General features: G+C 41.1%; 1 protein-coding gene across 4 annotated transcripts in view; it reads right to left on the bottom strand.

Annotated features, from left to right (window-relative positions):
- EXOC6B (exocyst complex component 6B) overlaps window positions 1-27,498 on the bottom strand; it is a 313,881-nt gene that overhangs the window by 168,841 nt on the left and 117,542 nt on the right. For 2 of the 4 annotated variants that reach the window (XM_063337241.1, XM_063337240.1), the window contains exon 7: window positions 19,042-19,113. The exons of the other annotated variants lie outside the window; for them this stretch is intronic. In XM_063337241.1, coding sequence (XP_063193311.1) covers window positions 19,042-19,113 — 72 coding nt within the window. The remainder of the gene's footprint in view (window positions 1-19,041; window positions 19,114-27,498) is intronic. 4 annotated transcript variants of the gene reach the window in all.

The following is a 27,498-nucleotide window of genomic DNA, read 5'->3' on the forward strand; positions in this document are numbered from 1 at the left end:
TATCCTCAAAGTTCATTCTGAAGAGTAACTCGGTTAATTCAGCATTTTATTTTAAATCTATTAAACCCTGACTGTTCATTGGGGAAGCTCCTGCAGTACAGTACTTGGAGAAAGGAATAATCAAGATGCTCCTTTCCTAGAGGCTGTAAAAGAAGTTTATCGCATTACCATTGATAAAAAGACTTAGGCAACCAAGTCCTCCAGGTCAGCTGTACAATAAAAGACCAAAAGCCATTTTTTAAGAAGTCCTTTATTGAGCAAAGTGTTGATTTACACTTCTGTGTGATCTAGCCTCAAGAACAAGATATCTGCAGGCAGGCATCAAAAGTAGCTCAGTTACGTGATTACAAAGTTTATTTATCACATTTACACAGAGCAGAGAAGCTGCAAATTAGATAAGTGGACTAAAAGCAGTAGGAGGATGGCTGTTCTACAAAGTATTTCAAATACATTAAAGACCGTGGCCCTGACAACTCCACAGCTCAGGTCTTTGTTTAATCAGTCCCAAGCACTTTGCGAACCGAGCTGAGATAGTTTACTGCTCCCTGTTAAGCAACTGAATGCACATTCTTTGATTAACTTTTACCAACAATTTAAAATTCCTTTTTAAATGCTGAGCGCCTTCATACAAAATCCCCTGCTGTATGCAATACCATAAACCACACTCTGATGCTGGTGGTTTTTTTTTTTAATGCTGCCTTTTCATATAACATTGAAGAGGCATCTTCTCTCCCTGACGAGACTTAATTATGACTCAAAGCACAAGTGGAAACTCCCATACTTTGGTTTAACCTCTCGTTAGCCTAATTGCAACCGAACCAAACCCCATCAAGTAAGGGAGGGAGCAGCAACGTAATCGCAACCAAAACCAGTCACAGGTGAGAGGGTCCAACTCTCACCCTCCTCGTCACAGAATGACTCAGGTGCACACAACCGTGCAGGACCAAGCCTCAGCTTTAAGTTCACTCGCAGGCACTGGGGACTAGTAATTATTTTCTAAGCAAGGGTTTGTTTCAACACGCTCCCTGACAATCAGGGCACGACACAGGGAATAGGGTTTTTTTTTTCACTGAAACTATTAAAAAGGAAAAACCCAGACAAAAGGCTTGCTTTCCCAGAGACCAATGTCAGAAGAAAAGGGGATGCAGATGGAGAAGGGAGGTAAGAAGTAAAGGGACAGTCTCAGGCTTTGACTTACGGACACACCATGCCCCACACTCGCTTGGGCTCTTTGCTTCCATTAAAAATAGCCACAGCAAAGCACTGGAGCTTGCAGCAAGCAGCCAACATAACACCAAGGAAATGTCCTCCTCCATCTGAAAGACTCAAAGAGGTTTCCAGTCCCTGCACCGTCACCCCCAACATGGGAATATTCCCATCCCAATAAGCAAAGCCTACAGGCAGCTTCAGCAGCAAGTGATGGCACGCCAACCCTCACCTCTCTTTAAATCGACTTGGGCAACTCTCCAGTTGTTGCCCTACACCTCCAACTTTGCCCAAGGAAGTTGCAACTATCACACCCATGGCAATTTAGAGTAAAAAGAAGTCATGGATTAGATCTCACAAAAGGTTGAAGGCGTCTTGGACTGTGAAGCTTTTCAGGGTTTGATCTGCGGCTAATTCTGGAAAAACAATTACAGCATGCTTACAACTGCTGCTTCAGCTTGGAGATACCACTGCCCAAGGTCTGACACGCTACAGGGTCCTCATGCACTCTCATAAACCACAGTAAGCCAAATGAAAAGGTTCGCATAAGCCATTTCCAACATTTCTCAATGGTTTACTCTCGTTTTTCCTTCCCACTGTCTAGGGGGTACAGGTCATTTAAAGCTATTGTCTTACTAGGGAACACACCGCCTAATATCCCTATTTTAATGTTAAGAATTGCAACAGAGGAAGGGTTGCTCACTCAGCCAGGATAGCAAACAGGAATTATAGCTCATCAGTGCTTGGGTCTCTGCTACACACCTATTTACCTTGACCACACTGACCCTCAAAAAATTATACGGTAAAGAGAGTGTTAACCCTCATAGCCTGGCCTCAGATTAAACCCTTATATTCCGTTCTCTGTGGGAGTTCCCAAACGGCTGTTTCACACACACTCTCTCTGGGCCTTGTCAAGCATTTTGGAGATAAGTTTCCTTTCAAGATTCTGCTTTTGTTTCCATTTATTGGCCTGGTTTGGGTTTTTTCAAGATTCTGAGAAACCGTCAATGTTCAAAGCACCTATCTTAGATGGTCCCAATTATCCTAGAAAAAACAGAGACTCATCTAAATACAAGGATAAAGCCCAGAGTGGTTAGTCCTGGACAAAACATTTTCTTTGGCTTTTCCGCAAGGCAGCTTGTAAGTCTTTTAAATCAGATCTGGGAAGATCTGCACAGCAGATACCCTTAGGATCTAACTCACCATCCAGATCTGCAGTCAGAAACTATCCTCAGAAGTACTCATGATAATCTGAGGTAACAGGTTCCACAGCTGGTCCTCCGCTGCATCAAAGCAGCGGGCAGCCTTCCACCAATTCAAGCAAGGGCATGGATCTCTTCTCTTCCAAACTTCTTCGATGAGACAGAATCTGTACTAATATGCTCTCAGCAACGGCTCAAAGTAATGTCATCCAAGACATCAGCACCGACGATTCATCTGTTCTGAGATGCGCCCAAAGGCACTTTCACAAACTCTTATGGGCACTGAACTCCATGCCCTGACAATGCAACGGATCACACCAAGATGAGATCTGGGTTAGATGGGCCAGAAGCATTAAGGACAGCAAAGGACCACCATGGACAGCCTAAGGGGACACACTCCATCACTAGAGACCTAAGAACATATTTGATGACTGCATGCTAGAGACAGGCTCCATAACGTCAATCACATCTAGGAAGAACCTGACAGACTAGAAGACGTCTCGAGAGCCTTATTATCCTGTTTTCTATAACAGGGAAATGTCTTTCTAGTGGTAGGCTAAAGGCACTCACCCAAACTGCTGTCCACTTCAGAGCAGGCAGTGTTATAAGGATACATTCAGAGCTTTGTATTAATATACCAAAAAGATAGGCGGCAAGACAGGGCAAGGATCACAGCAGTTGATAGCTGAACCCAAAAAGGTAAAGAAACTCCTACTATCTAGTTCATAACTCTTGGGGAACACAGACAGCAGCAGTACCTCTATCTTCAGGAGATAAAAAAAAAAAAAAAAAAAGAGAGAGAGAGAAAGAAATCCTTCTTGGAACAAACAAAGATTTTTTTCATTCTGTTTAGGAATAACCCCTATGGTTTTTTTGATGAGAAACCCACAAAGCAGATGCCAAAATGGCTGAGCCACAAAGACTAGCTTTTCTTGTTAAGAACTAAATGGCTTTTTCAAGAATAATCATCTTCTCCATGATCTGTGAGCTTTAGGGTACTAGCAGAAGAAAGCCAAACACTACTTCGTTATTTCTGGTTTTAGTTAATCAGAGAATTAAATAGCCACTGCTTCTCCAAGCATGCTGACTATAAGGGGCACTTAATCCCCACACGAAAAGTTTCACTGAAAATGACTTTACAGAAAAGCTTAAATTTAATTTGGCTTCCTTCACTTCACGCAGATTCCTCTGGCACTGTGGAATATTCTGTTAACAGGGTTTTTTTTAAGCAGTTGTTCACCAAGGATAACACTGCTGGGCACAAAGCTTGGGGATTTAGAGAAGAGATTACAGGAGAGAAGAGTGGAATTACACATTCATCACACAGTATTACTCTCTAAAACCCACTCTCCAAACTCAAATGATTTTTTTTGTGGTCTTTTTTTAACATAAAAAGATATTTAGTCAACGTATTACATAATTCTTCTCTACCACAGTATGTTCCCAAGATTCTTCTCCCCGCATCAATAAGTAATATTTTGCTTGTATCACAATCGTTAGCATTGAAACTAGAAAGACTGTAAATATACAAAGATAAATCAAAACTTGAGCTCATTTTGCTTCTGTAAGTTGACATAACATTCACCCTTTAAAGCAACAGAAGTTATTGCTGAATTAATTAGAATTACACATTAAAAAAAGTCTATATTCAGAACGTCCAAACTTTCAGAATTCACAACCAGAAAATCAGGCAAGTCCCTACATCTGCTATTTACTGGACATGATCTGCCCTCTAAAGGCTAATGAGGAAACTGCAGAGAACTTTTCAGCCAGAGATAGACCTCCAAGTGTTATACATCCTCTTATTTTCTTTTTCTTTACCTCCCATCCCTCTCCCCCACAACCTGCCTACTGCTCCACCACTCAGGAGGATCCCAGGCTCAACTTGACCAACACCTACTTGAGCTCAACCCACACAGTGACAATCCCGGCCTCATTAAACTCAAAGATAACTCAAGCATTGCCCTAATAAGATCTCACTCTTAGAGGTACAATAGGATCTCAGTCCTATAGGTAAAATTTTCTTCAGCGCTGACAGAAAGATAAGTATCACTCATAAATAAGATTTAATCAGACACCGGGTTGAATCGCATCTATTTTACAGTTCGATATAATTTTGCAAGTCACTGGCCAGGACAACGGCACCAGTGTTGCAGCATGACCCTACCAGTTTGCTAACAATACACATTAACGTTTGGCCCAACCATTCAGAAAAATCCTGCAAATGAGTCTTTGACCTCAATACTGTTGATGTTTCCATCCTAACAAGACGGAACAAGAAGTCAGCTGCAGCTGGAAGATGGGAGGCTGTTACAGCTGGCTTTCTACTCCTCATTTCATAACAGACAATATATGCAGCCATTCCAATCCCCAGAGCCATCAGCTCTTCCAGTCTGATGGGCCTCAGTAACATCCCTTGTAGCACAATGGTTTTTTGGTTATTTGAAGCCCGCTCCTCTCAATCAAAACGTGCTCGTCCCTAACATCCCAACTAAAAAGCAAGACATGGAAAAGCTCAGCACTGCCACTGACTAGACCCAAACATGCATCTTTTGTTCCCATTATGTATTATTTCATAAACTCTGCTTATAAATTCAGAAAGCATGATTTTGCATAAAGCATTTACATAAATTAAATGCATATTTCATATAATAAATGTTTTAATATTGCACGCTGTGCCCTTACATTGCAATTAGTCACTACCAGTACAACACGGAGAGAAAGAGGAACCGTGGCAGGACCACAGCTGCCCAGAAGTGATCACTTGAACCTTGATACAGAAATTGGCCATAACAAAACACATTGCTAGCTTGGAAACCTGTAATCTCACTTTGTGTGAGACTCATTCTAATGCAGTCATATTGCTTTTGTAAGGCCAGGAGTAGGGTTTTGGATCTAGACATCTTCAAAGCTGCATGCTTACTTCTCCCTCTGAATTCCTTACGCAAGGATCCTAAATGGGAGCTGGAGTGTTAATATCCTAAATTGACATTAATGGCATTCACAAGTGTTATGTACTTTCCAAACAGGTTGCTTTCGTTAGGGTACCTTAACAAGGACTAGAATAATCCACTATTCTGGATTGAAATTTTTGGCCAGAGTACCTGCCAAAGAAGATGTGATGTATGACATTAGACCATCTTGCCTGCAGACAGAGTGTTGGAAAACAATTTTCTGTTGAATTTCAGCTGAATTCACTGAAGTCGTCATTGGGGTTTATAAATCAGCGGTACTCTTTGGTCACAAACTTCCTTCAGAGCAACATGTGGTACACAAGAGAGGAGCCCAACCTGGAGGCATTTTTTTCAAAGCCTTAATTCTGCTTCCCCCCTCCCCAAATACATTTTTTTTAAGAATGTTCAAGAAGAAAAAGAAAACGCCCAGTTTCCAGGGCGTCATTTCTTATCCTCATAAAGCACTTTACGATGGTTTAGATTTAAAGACTGAAATTTCAAACCATTTCACCATTGCCACACTTCCAACAGCATGGAAGTAATAGCAAAAAAATGACAATGAGAAAAAAGGAGAGGGAGGGAAGCACACATTTAAATTATCTGGAATAGAAAACTACCATCTCTGCACAAACAAGCTTTAATCCCTCAAGCACCAAGCAACTCCCATACGCTTCCAGAAAGCTCTTCTGCACTTTAATCCCTCTTAGACCACTACAGTTAACTAATCCATTTAATTTAATCATGCTTCCCTAACAACCTGTTTTCAAAAAAAAAAAAAGAAAAAAGACTAAGGCAAAGGATATCTAATGTAACATGCACTGCTGGTACATTTAGGTAGAGGTTTCACCTAAAGACACCAGCGGGTCTTCCAGCAAGAACACACTGTCACTATTTTACGGACATGGTAAAGAAATCTCTTCTCAAAAAAAAAAAAATTAAAAAAAAATTAAAAAGTCAAAGTAACAAAAAAGCCCACTGACTGAGCCTGGATTTGCAGGATTGAAATGCTGAGGAGTTTTTCCAGTGTGTCAGAATTAGCAGCGCAAGATCCAGCCTCCTACCTACCAGTTCACCAGACCTTCTTCTGGCCACCAGGTAAGGCGTCCTTCCCACACTTCCAGGCCCTGCTTGCCTGGAACTCGCAGACTTCAAAATTACAATCACATTTTTAAAAGACCAAAATAAACAGCAGCTTGTACAAAAAAAGGGCAATTAGAAAGTTAGCTTTCCTCCAACTTCTCGTTAGTAAAAGTTTTATAACCCTCCAACATGTGGCACTCCGGCATAAAACCTGGCAGAAGGAAAAATGCCCTTGTCTACCTTTCATAAATATAGCAACATTTCAGCATTGGCATAGATGGCCTGGTTCCTATTACTAGCTTTTTTCCATTTTAAATTTACTAGTTAATTTTATAGAAACAAATAAAGGGACTTGCATATTATAAATCTATTAAGGATAAAAAACATAACTCTGAAAAAAAAACACAAGAAAAATCTCACACCTTCCCTCCAGCCCCTTCCAATTTTAATTTATATACCTTCTAAAAGAAAAAAGTGCCTCTCAATTGAGCTGGGAGGTCTTCCTTTAGTCTCCCAACTGGCACACGTGTGGCACCACTGTTCATACCTCAGCAACATGCAGCTTAATTGACCCAATACTCTTTCACAGGTAACTAACTCCACCTGCTATTGATAAAAAGGGGGGAATTTTTTTTTTTTTTAGTATATTTTCATCTAGCCCCAATATGAGGTTGGTAAGGGAAGCTGAAGGACAAAATTCCATAGGGTTTCAACTGTTATACCTCCATCTGGAGTTAATGGGGTTGCACCTGCTTTTCATAAGGTGTGAACGTGACCCCCCAAAGTGCTCAAGTGAGGCACTGGTACTGCCTTGAACCAAGCTAGCACTACGGAGATATGTCCATCAGGGATAAGCTTAGGAAACAAAACATAACTTCATAACTTTGTAACACGAGGAATACATTAGATTAAGAAAAAAGTCATTAGAAGTAAACACAGCCAACCGTTATCATTTTCCTCCAGCATCAGTCAAATTTTACCCAACTGAGTTTGCTGACCAGCAGCTACAGCAGGGCAACAAGGAAGTGTCCAGATAACATGCAGTAGAGCAGCCAGTGAAGCAGGTTCAGCTGTGCTTCAGCTCATGGCTGACTTGGCCATTGCTCTCCTTTGGGGACTTCACAGCCTCAGAAGTTCCTGGGAAGCGTTCCTCACCACAGGACCAATCTGGTCTGCACATGGGACTGAGTGACTCGGTGGGACTAGTTGGGGCGGTAGAGGATGACAATGCAGCCACCACGATATTTATAGGAACATCTTCAAAAACAACAGTTTGCATGGGGCACAAGTGTGTCATCAATTCCAGCACTGGGGCACGGATCAAATGAGAAAAAGGGGGGGGGGGGGGGGGGGGGGGGGAAGAGGGGGGAAACAAACACCATTGCTAGCACATGTTTCTCTTTCAAAACACTCCCTGGACCATGAGTTTTCAGTGTGGCTTTAAGTAACATCTAAGCCTACAACTGATTTCCAGTTCATCAGATTTGCCTTTTCTTATGACTTTTCTTTACTGATCCAGGATTTACATGTATTTTTACAAGACAGGATAGGCATGTGCTAATACCTGAGCTACAATCGCATCTTCCAAAAGCAGTAACCAGACACTAAGCTATTGGCTAAAGCTTTGTACAAAGGGAAGCGAAGAACCTGAGCTCAACTGAATTTCTAAAGTCATGTTTGGTCTTCTAAATTTCATTTCTTATTGGAAGAAGAGAGGAGAACGCTTTTCTTAGCTCCTGGATATAGTTACAGAGATATTTGTTCCCTTGAAACAGGGCAGCCTGTCACGTTCATCTCAGAACCACAAAACTGGAATTTTTTTAGGCAATCAGGGAACAGTTGAGCAAGAAAAATGACAGGAGACAGAACTGCAGGCAATCTCCCAAATAAAAACCTTTGTGCCTTGTTCCTCCCCCACCTGCAGCAGTGTTGGACATAAGCACATTGCCCAGAGCTCCCAGGGGCGGATGCAAGGAAGAATCACATCTAAAAACCACCTTTATTTTTCCCCTAGCAGAATGACTGGTAGAGCCCACGTGAGAACAGCCCCAAAGATTTGCTGCTGCAAATAATCAGAAATTCTTCAAGGACCTGGAACCTCCTCATCCTTCAAATAAATTCCAAACTGCCTTTTTTCCCCTTTCCAAGTAAAGTGGAAAAGAGACATCCTCTCATCTCCCAAACTCTTAATAGCATTGTTCTTAAAATGCTTTGGAGATACTTCAGTAGAAATCACTGAAGAAATATTAAATAGAATTTCATCCTAAAGCCTCGCAGGTCCTTTAAGGGCCAGATCCACAACTGCATTCAAGTTTCATTCTCTGTTTGCTCCGGAAGTACGCTGAAAACCTCAACAGCTTTGCTAGTCTTGCACTACGGAGTTTATACATACCTCCTTCCCTACGTATTTAAACTACTTTGTGAGCTAAATCACAGATTCTCTGCAGTCACAGAAGACCATTAAGTAAAGTAAAATTTGGCCGTCCTTATATGATGCATCACTACCAACGATCAAACTAAAGAGCTAACACAGCATGATTTTCAGCTCCTGAAGTAGGCTTACAAGTCTGACACTAATGAAAAAAAGTATGTCTGAGCACAGTTGCAATGCGAGAAGCTAAAAAACAGCAAAAATATGCTCCCAATTTCTTGCTTACTGTAAGCACACTCCAAAGATTTGCATTGACTTTGTAGAACTACTGCAATTAGTTATAAATGATTAAGTGAAAGACTCCGACTCCGTCCAAGGCACAGAGGATACAGACACTGATTTCAGTTATTGCTCTGCTAATTGAAGTACCGCTCAACCCAAAGTTAACTTAGCGTGCAGCTAGTAAAACGTCTGATTCTTTTCCTTTTTGCAGCAATGTTTTAAAAAACACATTATAAAAGTTAGCATCATGCTACAGAACTACGCCCAGAAAGACTGGGGTGATTTCTCTGACGACTCTTTTTTCCTTAAGTTGAAACATACACCCTGGGAAGCCTTTCACATACACTTATTCAAGAAAGCATGTTATATATGAAATATGAACTTTCTAAGTTCACCTTGGAAACCAGGCTCAAATTCTCATCTTGCCTCCAGGAAAGAAAGAGCAAGGAATGCTAAAGAGATGGTCCATATAATCTTTGGGAGAGTGGAGAAAGGTGAAGGAGAGTAACTCATGTAATCCTGTAGAAGACTTCAAGCACTTCATGATGTTTCATGGCTCAAAACCCAAAGGTCTTATATTTACAGGATCCCCACTGGAAATGAGAAGGTGTTCTGGTTTGAGATAGAACAAAACCAATTTTCTTTTCAGTAATTTTACTTTTCAGTTAACTCTCTTCTAACTGACTGCACTCTCTGAAATTAACAGTGTGTTTTTCAGACACTGTCTTCTTCTAGTAGCAATAATGACTGATGTTTATAGTTAATACCAAAGAATGGTATGCAGAGAGGCTCTTGCCTCTTCCTGCTATTAAAACCAAGGTCAGCTAACTTTGTTATTTGCCCTGTTGGAGGGTCAGAAGCGGAAGAGCATAGAAGGGGTCACACCTGCGGGGAGGAGTGGACAGGGCAGGTGATCCAAAACTGACCAACTGAGTATTCCATCCCAAATGCATCATGCTCAATATAAAAGCTGAGGGATCAATGGGGTCAGCCTCTTTCTTCAATGGCCTGTGTCCGAGGAGGACCATCTGTTCGTCTGCCTTTGATCCCGATCCATGTGTTCCTGAATCCAGTTCCCATCTACCATTGAGTCCAGTCTGGGATTTTTCCCAGAGCCTGCCAGTGACATAATCGTCATCCTGGGAGCTCGATATTGCTTTCATATATACTTCTATATATTTCACTATTTTCTTATTAATATTATTATTTTTTTCTTTTTGCTGTTAATATTTCGTTAAAGCTCTTTCTTTTATTTTTTTCAACCCATAAGTCTCTCTCCCTTCTTCTCTCTTCTTTCCTTCCTTTCTGGGAAGGAAGACGTGTTAGTGGAGAGCATCTGTCATTCATTTAGTTGTCAGCCCAGCCTAAACTGTGACACAGGTTAGTTCTACCAGAGTTCAGAGACCAGTTCTTACCCTGTAACACCCTTGGGGCTTCAAGAGGTGGCTTCAAGGTCTCTGGACATTCCTTTCTCATCTTCTACTCCACATCCTAGCTCAGCGAGCTAAACACGCTCCCTTGGGTGCTGGGGCACCGCGACAGCCCGTACCTCCCAAAAGGCTTCGCATCACTGGAGATGCTTGTCATCCAATCTCAAATCCACACCAGGTACCTGCATGACAGCTACCTCAATCCTAAGATCCTTCCACCAGAATGGAAAGTTACTCAAATTAATGACCTGAGTGATGGTACTGAGAGCCCTGAATTACTTTCAGACATTTTTCTTGACATGGGCTTGATGATTTACTGAACCGCAAGGCTGCACTACTAAAATAAAAGTATAGCATCGTATTACAGAAAAAAAGAGTTCACAGGATAGGAGGTAGCTATGAATGCATTATACCGAGCATTCGCTCCAGCAACAGAAGGGGAGGCAGGGATTTACTTTCACATCAGGGCAAAGGACTAATGCAAAGCAGTAAATCATTAATCCCAAAGAGAGACAGACTTGTCTCCTGGATAGATGAAGGACAGTTAGATCAGCATTTTTTATTACAAGAGAGGGCTTCTGAACCCCTAGATGAGGAATTCTTAGTCTTTCACAATTCAGGATGAAACTTCATAATGAAACAAGGAAAAAGAAAAAAAAAAAAAAATCCAACACCAGCCTCGACTTTTAAGAGGTCAGGACTTTTCCAGGCACTTACCCGCATAAAGAAGAATGCAAAATGTGAACGTTTCTTCAGCTGGTGGGGAAGAGAGAAATAAGCCTGCCTGCTGCTCTAATTGGATGATAGATTTTTTCCACAGCTAAAAATGTGCTAGCCAAGACTCAATAGCACAGGATTTTCCCTCGCTCCCTAGGATCATCTTTAGGTATGAGACAATAAAATCCTCTAACCTTTCCATTTTTACCATTTTCAAGAACACCTTGCTTGGTTGCAGGAACCCACCCACCAGACTATTCCCTAGAAATAGATTCACATCAGAAGAAAAGCTTTCTCAAAACCTTAATAAACTGTTACCTAAAACTTCTCAAATAAAGCTCTTCTTCCCAATGGTTATCTTTACCTTTTGAAGCAGTCACCCAAAGCTTCTTTCGCGTACTAGATTTCATGGAGAGCTACCCTTTGTAAAGCGAGGTTTGCAGCTCACCCTCATTGCAGGAGGATCCCCACAGCTGGGCCATGTGCTATTGTGTTGAGCCAAGAGGAGAAACACTCTGCACATAGGATGACAGGTCAACATCCTACATACAGACAACACCAAAAAACTCCTGCAGCTCCCCAACCTGAAAAATAATACAGGCCAATTCATTTGCAACTGGAAAAGTCAAATAATTAGACAGAAGAAGGTTCCAATGAAGAGGAAGAAGAAGAAGGTTCCAACAAAGAAACTCAAAGTTTTGATTGGACCAGAAAAGTTTTTTAAATTCTAAACGCAATTTCTCTGTTTTGCACACACAAGTTTAAACATTAATGTCCAGGTGCATTAACGAAGGTAACACAATGCACAAAAACATGCCACACAGCACCAGTCCAAGTAGCAGATGACCCAACCGTGTACCTATGCTGCTGCATACCCCTATGCTGTTAGAGGACCAAAAACACGATTGGAGATGAAGATTAAAGAATTAGGCTATGCGTGTTACCCAGTCTAAACTTCTCCATGCCCTTCAGCCATTTAGCAATGTCAGTCTTGGCTGTGCAATGATCAGTTATGCAAAAATCCTACTCCCAGTACTCAGGGAGAGTAAAAACCACCATCAAATACAACAGGGGATTAAACTTCTGCAACTAACTGGTCAAATAAAACTGTCTGTGGAAGGACACTGTCCCCTCACTGGTCCCTAGGGACATGAAAGGATGATGCTAAGCCTTCTTCCAAGCAGCCATTGGGACTTGCCAGACACCAGGCAAGATTTCTGCCCCTTGGGCTTAGCTCCTGTGCTGCCTAGCCTGGAGTCAGCAATCACCTCCTGCCAGCCGAGAGCCAGAGTAAAACAAGGTTTTAAAAATAACCTTGAGAGATGCTGCAATGCAACGTGCGAAAAGGAAGTTGGCTGCTCTCCTAATTGGGGGAGGAAATTTCTATTCCAGCATGCTAAATGTAAAACAGAAGGAAAAACTAGAGCCCTTGCACTTATGAGGTGCTACTGTGGGAAGTTATCAATAAACTCTCCTCAAGGGTAACAGCAACAGCCCAATTTAAAGCACATTTCACTGACCAGGGCTACTGCCTGGTCTAAGACAGAAAACTGCACTACTTCAAGAGAGATGCTATGAACAAATGGAAATTTTAAGTAGTGCTAAGTGAACCCACACATCACACATCAACAGACTGGGTCTAGTAGATTGCAGAGAAAGCCAGGAACGGTAGCCGTAGTTCAGGAAGACAAGCAGACCGCCGACGTAAGCACTGCCTTCTACAAGGGCAGAAAAGACAAGGGTCTTCATCACGAGGGATGGACAAGCTGAGCTGAGGTCCATGATGCAAGGTCTGTGAACACGAAAAGGGAATTTTGTACTGAAAGCTGAAAAGAAATTGGGAAAGACCTAAGCAATGCTGAGTAAAGAAGTGGCTTAACAGGTGGGTGAATGCCAGAAGAAAGAGACCGATGGGAATCATCCACACCCGCTACGCAACAGCAGTCTCCTTTGGGAGGAATGGACAAACACCATCCATTTAACCCAGGACTTCAGGAGTCCCAACATAAAGATGGTCAACTTAATATCCAAGTAGATACTGGAATATCACGCTCTGGAGAAGATGGTGTTATGAATATTTGGAAAAAGTACTTACTTATGAGGATACAATAGTCAGTATGGCCTGATCTCTTTACAGGGAAATTTCAGAACTGGTATTTGCCTTGTTGTGGGCAAACAGAGATACAAGTTTAATGGGACGTTAGCACTCTACAGGGCAGCATCCTCTTGTCAAATACAAGCCACTTTGGTAAACAAGTTCTGTGGATCTGTATTAACAGCAGATCTTGAAGCAGGAGAGGGAATGCGGGGGGGGGCGGGCATTATATCTCAATCCATGACTAAAACCCATTCCCATGCCCCAAGCCAACCCTTTATGGGATGACCAATGAAGCAATTGCCCACAATTTTGCCATAAAGCAAGCCTATTTTCCCACAGTCCTGAAGCCACTATATCTGAGACCAGTATGGTTTCTCAATAGCAATGTGAAACTCTCTTCATCCCTCCCTCCCTCCAGAAAAGGTGGCAAGTGCCATTCAAAATGACCAGTCCTACCAGCTAAAGGATCCTAGTATTCATGTCTTAAGATCAACTCTCCAGCTCCACCACAAAGCCACAGAAAACAAGTGACTATAGATCCTAACCCCAGATATAGACAAGCTGTAGTTCACGTACTAGCTCTGTAGATCTTTTGGAAAGAGTTACCAAAGATAAAACAATCTTTCTATCTTCTGATTTAAAAGGGACTTCTGGGCTATGTCTGTCTTAAAAGCCAGTATAAATTTGCATTTATCCCTGGAGGCTCTTAGTACCAAAGGGTTCCAATTGGGCTTTAACAATGTTACTGCCCTTTTTCATGAAACAATGATAAATTGTAGTTCTCTTGGTAGATGCTTATCCTCTACAGAAGTCAACAGCAAAAATGCAAAACGGATACTGACCATCACAAAGTTCTTACAAAATTGTTCAGTCTCCTCAGGAAAACATGATTAAGAACTCAGCAACAAGTAACGAAGATGTGTTGAAAGAGATACCAATCTCAACATAAAAGCCCACTCAGGTTCCTCCCAAGCCCTTTTAGCAAAATGGATCTCTTCTGTAGGGCTCTCAGCAGAGATTTCATTCCTAGTTTTCTCAAGAATGCCCACTGTAAAGGCTTTAGAGGAAAAACAATAAAAGGAAAGGGAAAGAAGTTAAGGCAGTTCAGAGTTTAAGTCGTCACCAAACTTCTGCTCACGCAAACTTCAGAAAACCATTCATCTTCTGAATGGAGCCAACAAGAAAGACATTTCAGTGGCTCTGACACAACACCCATCCTTGTGGGAGGTCTAGTGAAAATTCTCAATGCCTAGGACTTACAAAGTCAGAGGAAAGATAACACTGCTCAGCAGGATCACCCAAGAAAAGCAATTGCCTTTTTAACTGAGAGGACAAGGGCAAAATTCCTCCCACACATTTATAGCCAGCGGCAGCTTAGCCTGGCTAAAACAACGGGTACAGGTGGTACTACGTAGCTCAGGTGGTAAGAAGACCCTGAGAAGACCACAAAAATTCCTAGAGACCCACTGGCCACCAGCAAGACAGGGCATTAAGAGCTATGGGAAGTTATGCATAGTGTATTTGAACTGACCCAAGAAATTGCCTATCACACAGGGTGCTTGGTCCTCAGCAGAAAACCAAAATTGATTACACTGGGCCCTCACCTAATCACAGGTTAACAAGTATTTGTTGATAACTACAGGCACCTTCTAACTAGATTAAAGCCATCACTCTTAAGCAAAGAGGCCTAAATACAAGTTGAAACATGTTGCATCCAGCTGAGGACTCAGACCAAGAATCCCACTTCACTGTTCATGTCCCTCAAGAAACATGAAAACATGTTAACAACAAGTCGAAATTTCACATCCGTATCTGCGAGCATTGCATTTGCTGTGTGCTACAGCTGAACGTCCAAGAGGCCCCTGAAAAACAGACATTTTAAATTGCTGTCAAACGTGTCTCACAACAGAAATGACCCTGGAACAGATGAAAAGCAAAACCATTATGTGGATTTACCCAATCGGCACTCACAGCTTGGATCATTCACTAGAAGTGTAACAGGCTTCGAGCAACATGGAAATTACTTCAGCAAATTCATTTTCCCATCTCTCTGTGCCTTTGGAGGCAAGAAGCAAGTGAGCAAATTTTCTATGGTGACAATGTCAATGAAACTCCAACACTGGGCACCAGCTCCAGGAATTCCTTGAGCTTGGGTACACTCCACTTCATTGAGCCAAAACCCAGAAGCACAGAACTGCTTGCCTGGTTGCACAGGATGATTTGAACCATGTGAAACACATGTGTGACAGAAGCTTTGCACCCAGAAGCACGACCACTATTAGCTAGCAGCTCTGTGAAGGTTTTTGGTGTCCATAGATAAATAAAATTAACAAATCCACAAGCTCAGCTGCTATCTTTGACAGTCCCCTAGCAAGAAAGTCCTACAATTCAGCCTCTACATCCCATGCCCCTGGCAAAAGCTTGATGTCTAGACAGCCAACCTGCCTGCCCCTGTGGTTAAGATCACCTGAAACAGGTTTCTTGCCTCAGCCCCTGAGCTGAGCAGACGCAGCAATGACTGGTGGAGAAGGTCAAAGCAGAAGAAAGATGGGTAAACTCCAAATTTCCTCCTCTCACCGAATTCTTGCCTGCAGCAAGGAGAGGTTCCCCATCACCACGGCTTTCTCCCAGGACCTGGTTCTTTCTAGAAAGGAATATTTGCATTGGACACTTGGCATTTTACAGAAATTGTATCAGAATATCCTCTAACACTCTTCAATCTCCAGCTTGCACTGGATTGCATCAAAAAAATTTAACTCTAAATATCTTACAAAGACATCTTTACTTGTTTCTATAAAGCAGATATGACAACTTTTGAAGTAAAATTTGGGTTTGTTGTTCTTTAGTTTTTTGTTTGTTTTCTTTATGACAGCAAAGAAATCTTGCACCAGGTAACAAGACAATGAATAAAACTGTGATAAGGACTATAAATAATAATACCAAAGACCGATGCAGTGTGGAAACCAAGCCTTAGTGCTATGAACTAGGCATTTCTGTGTCTCCTTGTTACTTTGCAGAGTTTTGAACATCTCCCTCTATACGCACACAGTTCTCAATTTATATAAAACAAATGTATAAATACACTGGAAAAGTCTTTGAGGAAAGTCAGTAACAAAAAAAGAAGTTCCCACAATAAGCCAAGTGGCAGAAATCATCGGACACTGCTACAGAAGTATTCTTACATTCAAATGTACAGTAGGTTTTAATTATATTGCAATAAAGAGCTATATACAAGAGCATTTTTTCTGATTTACTAGATTGCTTCTTTAAATTATAAAGTAAGCTGTGTTTTTAAGAAAAACACTTTTTTAAAAAATAATTAAAAATAGAAACAGCACTGCAGCAAACATTTGGAAAATTTTTGGAGTCAATTGTTTATTGGGACTCCAACTGATTTTAATGAAAAATATGGTTATAATTTTAAAAAACAGCACTTTTATGTTTTGCATAAGGAAAGTCCCTACAATGCAACCTCCAGGGCACTTTTTAAAGAAAAAAAAAAATCTCAAATGGTCGCAGGGCGCTCTAGCCAAAAGCCCTCCTCGAAAACCAAAAGATGTGGGTTGCAAAGTATTTCAAGTATCCACAACAAGTGAAACTGGATGTAGAAAAGTATGTTCCCAACATTTACTTCTGTTTATGGTGAAACTGGAACCAGATGACCCCTAAATACATATTGTGTGAACGGGTAATTAACCAGCTGCAGATGGAGCCCAACTGCTGATCATTTACATTCGCAGTGCTGATCATTTCCATCCAGCTCAAGGAAAAGGTCAGCTGGGGGGTAATCTGGAATGGTCCCTCCCATCGGAGCCTGCAAATGCATCTCCAGTTCAGCAGGCTTGATCCAGCCAGAGAGTTATCTGTACTGCACAGCTCCAGGGAGAGATGCTGGCTTGGTGTAGGACATCTCACTGGGGTTCCGCTGGTGGAAGAGAGGTTCAGGTCCTTCTCCCATGGGCAGCTGTTAGATGTTAGTTCTCCCGTACAGTTTCCTTACCACACCTCTGTGCCATTGCAGCCCTCTCCTGCTCGATCCACCACAAATGTTATCCCAGTTTGGTTTCATGTTGGTTTCATGTTGCTGTGAAGGTTACAAGAAAGATCTGCAAGTGACACTAATTGGACTTGGACCAGCACACAGTTATGTCGCCTTGCTCTTCCACAGTAACTTGGGCTTTCCTTCACTTTTCCAGTGCATTCATACAAAATTTCCACCTACACACTGCAGGCAGTGCCTCCTCCACCATCTTTGCAGAGCACACACGAGGCAACACTGTTTTCTCCTGTCTCACCTGGAAACTCATGCACGCTGCTCTGACATGGACCACAGCTCTGTCAAAGCCAGTGTGAAAGCAGCATTTATCTTTTTAAATCACTCCTGAGCTATCGCGGCGCAAACCTTAGGGACGTAACTCACCACACAGTAAGTTCAGCAGAAGCTGAGGTTGTTGAGACATCAAAGGACTGGAGATGATCCCCCTTCACTACAGAAGCACCATCTGCTAAATGCCAATAAACCCCTAAATCAGTGCCCCTGTGCTAGTGCCCATTTGGAAAAAGAAAGAGTTTTTAACCAGCAACCATGTTTTATCCCACTTTTTTGATGCCTAAAATGCAAGTCACCATGATTTGATCACCATTCTATATGCACACAAAAAACACCTAAATTAGAAGTAAAATAGCACTACCAGAAGTACGCATATACAGTTATGTATACATAACACACACATATATATGCGCACACTTTTAAAAAGGGACAGTTTCATCAAGCTGAAAACAATTATGAGCCAAATCAGTTGGGAAAAGGAACGTAATCAGAAAAATATGAAGACTAATTGAAAATTGTTTAAGAACATTTTAACTAGATGCTCCAAAAGCCACAATCCCACAACTGAAAAAGGCAGCCGCACTAGTTAAAAGGCAACCTGGCTCAGACGGAAGTTAAGGAGACTATAAAAAAAAAAAAAAGAGGAAAAAGAGAACATGACAAATGGAATAAAGAGTAAAGCTCAAGCTGACAAACAAAAATCTGGTGTTAGGATGTGTAGATAGCTGATATGGGAAGCAAGAGGATACATGAAGAAATCAATGGCTGGTTAAGATTATCAGTGATTTCTTTTTAAGCACCTTAAGCGTACAATAGTCCAATTCATTCTTCCTCTAGCAAAAGGAAGGGGTATATTTTTTCCTGTGGAAATGCAGAACTGGCAAAAATTTCTTCAATAGTATCTTATTCTGCACTGCTAAGGGTGGTCATCATGTCACAGACATGCAAAACACTCATCCTCTTGCACTGCTATTCAATGAAATGGCAGGCAGGATAGTTTAGTTCAGTAGATAGTACAATTCTGAGGTACAAGCATGGAAACATTGTCATGACTTCTCCTAATATACTGGATTTAGTTCTGGTGTCCAAATTCAAGAAGGACAGTGAAAAACTGCACCCGTTTCATACCCCAGCAGATGACCAGACTGGAAAATTTGGAGTTTTTCCATCAGGACGCAGAACTTGACTGATTTCTTCCACTGCAGTGAATGTTAGTGAACTGTAAGTAGTCAGCCAGGGAACTTGGGTTTGCAATTTAGTGGCACAAAATCAATCTGAGTATTTCAAAGAAAGCCAAAGGTATACTAGAAATTAGGTCCGTGTTACCATCAAAGAGAGTGAGTAAATGAATATACATCAAGTGCAAAGTACCTTAATATTTGGAGAGAGCAGAAGACTGAAGAATATCTTGGCAATTATTTTCCACTGATTGTATCTGCAATCCTTAGGAAATGAAGGGAAAAAACATTAAAAAAAAAAAAGAGGCAACATGAACAAATCAGAGAAGACAGAGAGCAGACAGGCAACAAAAAATCATGAAAAATAGAAGTAAATGGCACAGAAACCTGCCAATGACACTAAATTAAGGTATTTGTACAACTGAAGACAACAAACATCAAGGGAATCAGGGGGACACATTCAGAAGAGACTGAAAGGTTAGGAGCAACAAAAAGGTGAAGTATCTGCCTGGGACTCAAGAGAGTGGTGAAACCTGAAGGACATGCAGTCATGAGAAATGAAAGTAGAGCACGACCCGAGTGTCCAGGAAAGCAGCTGGTGCAGCACTACAATGGACAAAATGGGTTGCCCAGCTCTACAAGGACCATGGAGATCCATTAGCACCTATCTACAAATTACACAAAGCGTGGGCCACCAGAATGGGATGAACAGAGCACACGGACCTGAAGGGTACCTGTAGTAAATAAATCTGGAGATGACTAACAGCCATTGCACGCTGTCTGTGTTTGGTCTGTTGACCTTTCAGATTTTGTGAACATTTAAATGTAAATGGTAATCTTCTTGCTTAAAATGAACTTTTTCTATAGAAAAGTCTTCTAAACTGCCCAAACACCTTGGTCTGGACTGAGAACAAGCAGACAACCCTTAAGCCTGGATATGGTTGGTTTGGGGAAAACAAAATGTACATATATTAACACAGACTGAAAATTCAGAGAAGGGTACCAAGACCATGTCTCATCCTTAATGGTACCATTTGAGACCAGGCAATGGTAATAATTCAACAAGAATAAGTATATGCCAGAGACAACCAAAGAAATACTTTCCTAGTAAGCCAAACCGTGGCGTGTACAATGCTGCCCTCTCCCCGCAAGGTCAGTCCTCTTCCATGAGTCAGAACTTGATTCATTTTCCCGTAACACAGGAAGTTTAACAATTCAAGAATTTTCAAGTTTCATCAAAATCCATAAACACTTTTTATTCTACCCAGAACACTCAACTTGGCGGGACAGAGTACCACAGCAGTGGCCTCAAGTCAAGAAAAATCCTCTTTTGAAGAGTCAAAACATCTCCCAGGAGTTAAATGAAGTAGGTCTGGAAAATGGGCATCTCCTCTAAATACAAATATTCTCCTTTGTCATAAACAAAATAGCAATAAAAAGCTTGTAATTATTCCACATTTACATTAACAGCATGTTACAAACATGTCATCCTATTAGGGAAGTGAAGTTATCTGGATCGGACAAATTGGCAAACTGAAGCACACGTGGATTAATAACTTGCCCAAGGCCGCACAACGAGCGCTATCAGAGTCAAAATCAGAATACCAAAAATCCTTGGCTGCTGGAGCTGTGTTCAACTTATTTTTTCTTTAAACTTTTCTTTTTTTTAATTTGGTCTTCACCACAAGAAGAAAAACATGAAGTATGAATCTATTATTCCTATAGGCATAAAATTGCAAGAGATCACAGTAGTCAGGTAGTCTGACATCTTGAAGAACGCAGATGAGGAGTTGTCCACTAATTAACAGCTACTTCAAGGTCAGTAGCTGTGGTTGAACTGGAACATAAGGCTTTTAGAAAAAACAAGTCACTCTGATTTTAAAGGTTTTCCACGGATGATGCAATGTCCACCACAAATCTTGATGGCTTGTTCCAGTAGCTCATTACCTCCACTCCCATGCCTTTACCCAGCTTTGACCTTCGCTTTTTACCATCTCTTTGGTTGCTTATATTAAAACAGTAGCTACTATCAATGTTTTCTAACAGACATTCAGAGAAGTAGAGTTCGCAATCCTCCTCTTTGATAAATCAAAGATATTAAGTTCCTAGAGCCTTGTATTGCAAATCCTGTTTCCCAACACTGATGAAGATTCAAATCGTCACACCTTTGTCCAACAAAACTGTTAACTCTAGCTATATTAGGCCAACATCTGTATAAAAATCTAATGCTCAATAAAGGCAAATACTGCATTGCACGAAGCGATACTTTGCAGGTGAAATAAAATTAACACTTGCCATGACGATGTTCAGTAAGGCTCAGAACAGGGCTTGGTTGCAATTTTTGCCTGAACTGTACTATTCTTTGTCCTGCAAGGTGCAGCAACTAGGGAGGACAGGTCAAAAGATTAATTAAAAATTTTATTTAGAAGATAACACTCCAAGCACAGGTGTTCTACTCAACTTTGATTTGTCAGAGAAAACAAAAAATAAGTCCCTCTGTTCCCATATGAATGGTGGCCATAAGAAAGCTCATTCCTTTAGGACACCCTAAGGTTCACTGGGATTGATTTCATACCAAAGATATTTCTTACTCCATCCTACCCAGACAATCTGTGTACACAGAAGTGTCTCCAAAGAACCCCCAGTAATGTTTCTCTTAGTACCTCTAGCTTCCACCCCTTCCTTAGTATATCTGTAAAACCAGCCCATCATGTCCATTAGCAGCTCATATCAACTTGTCTGCCACATTCTTCAAAGTTGTTGGGATAACTGCACCTGGCTAAAAACAGATTCACAGACAAAAAGCCATCAGAAGCAAGACACTTAAGAGCCATATATGAGCAGAAGGGCTTAATACCTATCTCATGCGGTAACAGAAAGATTACTGCTCCGAAAGAGGAAGACTTTTCCATTTCTTTCCTCATTACAATAAAATGAGCAGCAGATTAGCCATCACAACAAACCGTTTATTAAGGGGGAAACAAGCTGGATGTGAACTAAGAAATCCTATACTATTATACAGAAGATGTAGCAGTAACAAACAATGCCAAGCCTAAACCCAACAGAAGCGAACGTGTAAAGGTCTCAATTCAGCCTCAAGAGATTCCAGATCAATGTGACTATGGGAATTGGACAAGTCTGTATCCATCATTAAAGAAAAGAATAACCTTAAAAATATAATTGCACTTACAATCTTTGAAAGAGTGCTCACAGTTTTTAGATAGCTCAAGATCTGGTGGGAGGGGCACAGACTAGGTGAATAAGAAATCAGTTTTTATTTTACCTGTTCACTCACTCACTCCCCATATCTCCAATTCATGAGATATCCCCAGATCATGCACTTCTGCTTCAAGTTAAGTCTGGAAAAATTTTCACAGGTATGTGTTGAGAACGTACTTCACACATCACCAACCACGCACATTCCTCCATATTTGCATGATACAAACAAAGCCTCCACCAAACTCAACTAAAACGATGCCTCTGACTCAATTCTACTACTAATCCCGTTGCATGATTTTTGGGAGCTACCATCCAGCATTTAGCGACTTGACCTGAAGTTCACATTTGGTCAGCACATCTGATAAACAATACTTTCCAACTGGTTTTTACTGAGGTTTCCAACTGAACTGTAATTTTCCACATCTTCAAAGAAACTAACCCTGGATGGCCTTCAGAGTTTTTATTCGATTTTATTTCTACACTCTCTTATATTACTCCTTCTCCTAAGATGGCAAGGGGATTATTTTTCTACCACCATTTTTAGTAATAAGTGGCAGCAAACTTAAAAATTACCACCTAAAACAAAAAAAAATAAAAAAAAGAAAAAGAAAAAAGGAGAAGGGGAAGAAAAAAATCTGTTAGACAAAACCAAGAATTCCTAACTTAGTCTAATATTGGTTGTGAGACTAAAACAGATGTCAAGAAATCAAGCAGACCAAAATTTGTAATCACAACAGTGCAGGAACATATTTCAGATGAAGCTTTTTTGGGTGTTGGGGGTGGGGGAATTGTTGCATTTGGGGTTGTGTTTTTTCACATGTGCCTTAGGAGACAGCTGAAGCGCTGAATGCTGCACTCAGACCAACAGTTCTCAGACTGCATCTCGGGAAATCTAGCAGCAAATAAAACCGAAAAGTCCTCCTAAACACAGTGAAACGGAACAGAGAGAAAAGATGACCACATCTTAACAGGGTATTAAAAAAAGCCTGCAAAATTCCAACTAAAAAGGAAAGAGTCCTAAGACACAAGAAGCACCTTCTAGACCAGACTGATTTGCAATTGCAGATATTAATAACAAGCAATTAATAAATCAAGAACTTTACCCCTTAAAAGAACTCAGATATTCCTATGAAACTGACCCTATAGTAAGATCAAGTTTTTTTAATTCTTGGTGCTCTTCCAAGATACTGGATACATCAAGTATCAATGACTTATTCCAATACCTTATTCAGTGCCTTGGAAAAAAAAAAAAAAAATTGCCACATTGCCTCTGCTTGCTGGTGGGGTTCACAGATACACAGAAGTCCAGTCCGCCACATACAGGACTCCTCACCACCCAGCGGACAACCCAAGCATATTTCCAAAGCCCGACAGAAGAAACATTGCCACCACCAAGAAGGCAGGGAGAAGAGGCTGAAGGCATCCTCACACCTGAAAAGGCGTTGGAGGAACCAGAGCAGATTTGCAAGACAGAATGAATTGTGCAAGTTATACAAAGTTGGGAAGCTGAGAGACACTGCAGACACACAAGGGTGTGCCCCACACAGTCAAACATCACTTTTTTTGGTCAAGTATTTTGCAGTTGTCTTATGGAATCAATAAGCATGCACTGTGTCATATGCTGAACAAAGCACATAGTTATTTATTATGGCTTACTAGAAGAAAAAAAAAATCACTACAGACTAGAGGTCCAGAAGGGCCTCTGAATCATGTCCAGTTAAGACAGCTACCGCACACCAACCCCTTCAGCACACACCAGCACTCAGCCCTCCGTACAGGAAAACGCTTACTCTGCAATTTCTCTCTTTCAGCCACGGTGAGGAATGAGGTCTCCTTCCGAGATCTGCAGCACAACCAGCCAAGAAGAGAGAGCAGTTTTGCTGAAGGCCACATAATAGTTTCCTGGTAATTATCCTCATTCCCTGCTCAGCGGGCTACACCGACATCAGTAGCTTCAACCTCACAGACAATAAATAAAACCTTTAGTTACAGCATTAAAAAGCATATATTAAGTATGGGACTCTGTGGAGTGAGCTTACCTCTCTGCAAGGGCTTCTTTCACCTTTACAACAAACCCACTGAAGTACAAAACCTTACCCTGGAAACCTGCACCACTTGGTCTGAGGGCTAAAACAAAGTGATTATACAGAAACAAAGCAGGTCCTTCACTGTGACCTAAAGCAAGAGGTGTCCAACCTAGCACCAGGGACATTTGAGCCACTGCAGGTCTTCAGGAGCTGGAAGTCTATTTAAGAACAAAGGAATGTTTTCAATTTAGACAGATTTACAGGATCTCAGAGGGGCACCTCTAATGCCTGGCAACATAAGACAGTTTTTCTACAGATGACATTGTTGCTATCTTTTATACCAGATATAGAAAAAATTTCTGAACCTGATGTGAGCAACCTTCACCTTTGACAATTCTGAAGTTTTACATTTCCCCAGGCCGTTTGTTTCTTGACCCAACTTGTGTCCTACCCTCACTAAACCACAAATTCTGCCAGTCAGAAAGCAAATATTCAGGTGGTAATTTAGGAAGACACAAATTAAACTAATAAGCATCAACAAGTCTTTAGTGGCCAAGAGACAAGTTCTTAGATTTCTGGGTCACATAAAACACCTTGGTGCCTCCCTCTGAATACAGCGAAGATAATGCCAATACTGGTTATTACGGTCTCAAATATCCTTTTCCATTTACTGAGAACTAATGTTGAAGTTGAGGGATCACAGTACACAGGGGCACAGTTAGATACAGGGACACTAAATACATTGAGTTTTAAGTGATCGGTGCCTTCAGTGAAATAATGTCATCTACATACAGCAAGTTAGCAAAGTCAGGGTAACCTTTTAGTAAATCATTTTGGTCAAAGAAAAACAGAAAAATGTGTGGAAGTCAAAGGTACAGCTAAAAACACCAGAACAAGAGAACACACACGGCTTCCCTTAAAAGTTTCTCTTCTGATCCGTTGCCTGATGCAGCCAACTGTAAGGAAACCGCGGATCAAAAACTACGTAATTTCAATACAGATATTTTTACCTTCAAATATTTGGAGTATCACAACTCCAGCACTTCTCCGTGTGTATTTTTGGTTTGGTTTTAAGTAACAATTCCTAATGACTTTCCTTAGTCCCCCCAAGCACTGCTTGCTGCTGCTCTGCGCCTTCCACTTGGCCAGCTCTGGCTTTGCCAACATAAAATTTGCATCCAAGATGCAGTGATATGGGATGTTGAAGGAGTCGGCTCCAAACTGCTCCACAGAAGATGGCATCCAGCGCAGAGGCTGCTCGTTCCCACTTTATACCTAATTTTTTTTTTATGGTAACACACTACTCTCCTTCAAGCATTGCTGCCTTCAGCTGCTAAATACTTTTGTACACAGGTGCTTTATGGACTTTCCTTAACAGAAGATCAATAGGTTATTACTCCTTTTTCCTCATTAAGTAGTAGCAATAGCAGACAAGTGTCATCTGACATCTGCGCATCACAGAGATCATTCGCTGCTGCATTAACATGTGACTATTGCAAATATTAGCAGCAGTGCACTAGTCATGGCAACTGGTAAATGGAATGACAAAGTGATCTCCTGTCTATCACATAAACGTTGTGCTCCCATCACATCTGTAGCATTAATGTACCCAATCCTAACAAAACCTATTCAGATAATAAACATCCAATAGCAAAATCCCAGAGAGCAAACATTCTTCTTTTATTCCAATTGTGTTAATTTTAGGTCCTTATGGATGGATTTCAAATCTTTTTAAACACGTACAAATACAAAATGGCATTGATGAAGCAACAGCCAGACAAGGAGGTAAAACTGCCTGTTGCTTCACAAACCCATTAGCCAAAAATAAGATTGCCCTTCATCTCCAAGTACATACTTACAGGTATGTGAAATGAATGGAGCACAGCAGGAGTAAAATGTCAGTGCAATGATTGCTCTGACCCTTCTAACAAGCAACTCTGTAAAAATAATTCAACTTACAGTACCCTACCTATCCTTGCAGTGTACCATGGAAGTCAAGAGGCTACAATCACACATCTCACTCATTTTTGTCTAGGGAATTTTGAAGCACAGATTTTATCTGAAGAGCATCAGCAAAGAAGAGATGGATGACTTGCAACCACTCAGACCAGCTCTTGCAGGCAACAAAGAACAGTCCTTTATGTTGCAGACCTAGTTTTATTTTACTTACTTCACCAAACCCTATGATCACAACCATGGGAGATTTGCTTTAAAGCACGAATTACAGGGGAAGAGAGGGAAAGACGACAAAAAAAGCTAACCACAGAACACATAGCAAATACAGAACAAAATAACTGACCCATAGCCAATGGAGCTGCCTCCGCTTCTTCCACAAGCTACACTAGAGGCTGCTCTGCCAGATGCCATTTTTGCAACTCAACCAAAAAATAACTTGTGACCATCTCACCTGACTTCCTATCATCTAGTCCCTGAACCAAAACTTCTACAAAGATTATGGTCTTCAGATACAAGACCAGGTCTTATTTGGTAGTTGTCCAGCTATCCTAGAGCATGTGCAAGAAACACAAGAGGAGAAAAATGATAATAACCAAGAGGATCTGGCATTGTGACCAACCTGCTCGTAACCATAACAAACATGTGAAGTGACCGTGTAGTTTCAAATTCCTAAACTCAACTACTGGATCATGCTGGGCAGTCACTTCTTCTACAGGGAGGGAGTTTGTCTAGAAGGTGGTCTCACACCCTGCCTCATCCCACCAAGGATTAATAGGATCTTAGGTGCTAAAAATTAGAGTTAATGATTGAAAAAAAAATAGGAGTCTCAGAGAAGGAGATATCCAGAGCACTTGCAGCGAGGAAGAATTGTTTCTGAGCACTGAGTATTGCCTGATAGACCATGAAAGGTCTTTTGAAGATACCAAGCCATTAAAAAAATCCCATACAACCTTAGCTGAAGACCCCTAAACTGTGAGTTTACACATTAAGGGCCTAAATATAAACTGACATAGCATTAACTTCCCTAGAGATGCACACACATCCTTAGAGACAGCATCACTTTCACATCAACTGATTTACCTCAAAGCTGTAGACCAAAGACGGAGCTGTTCTAAGACAGCTACGAATCTAAACCTCTTTGTCTGCCCAGTTCTATCACTGTGAAAACGGAAGGCACATCAGATGTGGACAAAACAACTGCTAAGATCTGCTGGTAAAAAGAATTCTCGGTGCTTTCATTTAAACAATTCTCAACAGTGCCTACATTCAGAAATACACATCCCATTAAGGTATCCACAGGTCAGAAAGAGAAATAAATTGGTCATTTTATTCAAATGCAGCTTTTAATGGATTAACAAAGCTTTCCCAGGCAGTGACTGTAATTTAATGGATGCACTCAACAAACTGAATCTTGATCTCAAAATCTGGCCAAGATACATGTGCCAGAA

The sequence above is a fragment of the Chroicocephalus ridibundus genome, chromosome 5 (assembly GCF_963924245.1).
Source record: "Chroicocephalus ridibundus chromosome 5, bChrRid1.1, whole genome shotgun sequence".
Taxonomy (NCBI): domain Eukaryota; kingdom Metazoa; phylum Chordata; class Aves; order Charadriiformes; family Laridae; genus Chroicocephalus; species Chroicocephalus ridibundus.